This window comes from Cibotium barometz, chromosome 35, assembly GCF_041138505.1.
Source record: "Cibotium barometz isolate CiBa-2024 chromosome 35, ASM4113850v1, whole genome shotgun sequence".
In the NCBI taxonomy this organism is placed as follows: domain Eukaryota; kingdom Viridiplantae; phylum Streptophyta; class Polypodiopsida; order Cyatheales; family Cibotiaceae; genus Cibotium; species Cibotium barometz.
The window spans coordinates 43,667,635-43,670,159 of NC_141080.1; the positions used below are offsets into that span (position 1 = coordinate 43,667,635).

At 40.6% G+C, this 2,525-nt stretch overlaps 1 protein-coding gene across 1 annotated transcript; it reads right to left on the minus strand.

The window, feature by feature from the left end:
- Window positions 1-1,177: 1,177 nt before the first annotated feature.
- LOC147618478 (uncharacterized) lies at window positions 1,178-1,972 on the minus strand. The gene is made up of 4 exons (XM_086775164.1): window positions 1,776-1,972; window positions 1,614-1,685; window positions 1,456-1,521; window positions 1,178-1,352 (listed from the first exon to the last, which is right to left on the minus strand). Exons 1-4 carry the CDS (start codon window positions 1,880-1,882, stop codon window positions 1,280-1,282), a joined length of 318 nt encoding a protein of 105 aa, XP_086631290.1. The 5' UTR covers window positions 1,883-1,972; the 3' UTR covers window positions 1,178-1,279.
- Between the last annotated feature and the right edge of the window lie 553 nt (window positions 1,973-2,525).

Sequence of the window (2,525 nt, forward strand, 5' to 3'; positions counted from 1 at the left end):
TATTGATAAAGAAAAGAACAAATGAGCTGAAAATTTGAATAGTTTCTTATATTTATAGACAGAGATTGGCACATTACTTCATAGCAAGAAGACATTGCATATATTGTAGGAGACTCGATAGAGTTATAGTAGTCTCTATTGGTACACCTCGAAAGAGATGAACAAGAGGAAATCATATATATTGTAGGAGAAGAAGGTGGGTTTATAGTAGTCTTTACTTGTACACCTAAAATTATCTTTACTAAAAGAATGTTACAATAGTCTTCACTAGTACACCTATGATCATTTTTAATAAAAAGATGTTACGAATCTAAGGATGAAATGGCCCGCTAGATTGAGATTGGGCACACCTTATAGAGCAATGTGAGGGTTTGCAATCATGGTTTACCAAAAAGAAAATACTTTGGTACTGTGATGGGTGGGTGGATTGAGATTCAATCCCCTTATTTAGAGCAATGATCAACCATTCTTGCTTACATATGATTGGGAGCTTAAGACCTAGGAACATTTAAATAACTTACAAAGCACATCTCCCACATCAATGGCCGTGAAAAGTTAAAATTTTTGACTCGCTTTTGTTTTTTTCCCGTTGTGATTCATGACTTGTTCGAGTCATGAGTGTGTGGCCCAACGTGTACATGATGTCGAGAGAAAGTTTCCAATACAGAATTAGAACTATGGCATGATCATTTCAGTTCTTTATTATATTTGGTGGATAAACATAACATGGGTTGCCAAAACCATCCCCGATTCAAGAACTTGCATCCAATAAACACGTGAATGTCTATAATGTTTTTACTACATCAATAGCTTTTGTCGGGAGAGAGAAGAAGTAGATTAGAAACGTTATTGAAGCATCCCACATAACACTTCGACTCCAACATTTATGATTCATTTAGTCAACTCTATAGAGAGATTATGAGTTTCTACCACACCTTTGTGAATTGTGAAGTTATATGACATCCTCACTTATCAAAATACCAATGTTGTTGGAACCCCCTTATGGTACAGGTGGGTGAGGGTGTGCATGAAATTCCTTATGCCCATAGGCTAGACTTGGGATCCTCTCTTGAGGATCATTATTGTAATTTAAAATGAGGGATGCTAAGAATGAGTTAACATGAACACCAAAGTTGGGAGTCATTTGATACATAAGCCCAAAAAGGGGGAGAAAAGAAAAAGCTACATCCCATATAAGTGTAGTGATGAGCACTCCAAAATTAAGAGGAGGTCGCCAGCAAGCTAAATTGGCGACTACTTAGCGAAGCAGTACTCTAGTCTAGCGTGCTGCTGAAGGACTAGGGCATGGTATGCCGAGGGGTTTTCCACAGAGCCCTGGATTCCCTGCAAAACTGCAACAGAACACCCATATCCATCCGATGGTCATGAGCAGGCTTATCGATATTGGAAGGGAACATTGTCATAAAAAGTGAGGATGCTAGGGAGGATTCTCACCTAGCTGCGGGGAAGCGGTCGAGGCCATCCGGAATGGGGCCTGTCAATTGGTTAAGCCCGAGCTGCCTGGGAAATTAAAGCAAGCCAATGCGCATGAAGCAAGCAGGACAAGAAGTCGGAAATTACAGGACAGATCACGCGGGTGTATCCATACTTACAGGTTACGTAACTGCGAAAGGTTGGAGAGGGTATTCGGAATCCTTCCCGTGAGCTTGTTGCCGTGCAGAAAACTGGCGGCGGCCAAACACCAGACATGCTTGAAGCGTCAGTATTGTTACATTTGGGTTTTAGCACACATGAAAGGGTATTATAAGACTTACAGGGCGGTGATCGCCGAGAGGTTTCCGAGCTCTGCTGGTATGGTGCCGGAGAGCTGGTTAAATTGGAGAGAAACGCCCAGCATGCTGCTCAGACTGCCGAGCTCCATGGGAATGGGCCCTGTGAGAGAGTTTTGTGCAAAGTCCCTGTATGCATGCGGCGATGATCAGGAGGCGAGCGAGCGTGCGTTAATGCAATAGATAAAAATGAGAGTGTAAATTATAACTCCATTAAGGTTTGAATAGTTAACGTATGAATGCTATCCATTGGATTCTTTACACTAGAACTATGAGACAAACATAGGTCTAACCTCGAATGTGTAATTCCCAGAGGATCATGCTCTTAGATTGTTAATCCCAAGATACTAGATGTGTAATTTTAAAAAAACTAATCATCTCAGACCTATTAATCATGATAATCTTTAGATGTGTCAATCCCGAGGCAGCACCAGATGTGTAATTCTCAAAAAATGAAGATCTCAGATGTATTAATATTGAGTGCCTTCAAATGTGGTGCTATGATAAGTATTTGATAGTTTTGAGCTTTTCATGGGATACAATGAAAGAAGCAAGTTTATCCTTGCTCGTCTAAAAATCATAAGAAATGCCGAATTAGTTGGAATCACTGTTGTCAATCCAACCACTAGAACCAGAATTAGTTACGGGATGCCATGAAAGCACACCTAAAAGGTTTTGTCCTCTAGGATTTCGAGAGGATAAAATGAATGAAGTTTTGGAGCGAACCCAAGAAGG

Excerpts from the sequence above, each read along its gene's own strand:
- LOC147618478 (XM_086775164.1), bottom strand. The coding sequence starts at position 1,882 with ATGGAGCTCGGCAGTCTGAGCAGCATGCTGGGCGTTTCTCTCCAATTT. Across the intron at positions 1,686-1,775 it reads CTCTCGGCGATCACCGCCCT|TTTTCTGCACGGCAACAAGC; the intron begins GTAAGTCTTATA and ends GGCCGCCGCCAG. Across the intron at positions 1,522-1,613 it reads CTTTCGCAGTTACGTAACCT|GCAGCTCGGGCTTAACCAAT; the intron begins GTAAGTATGGAT and ends TTAATTTCCCAG.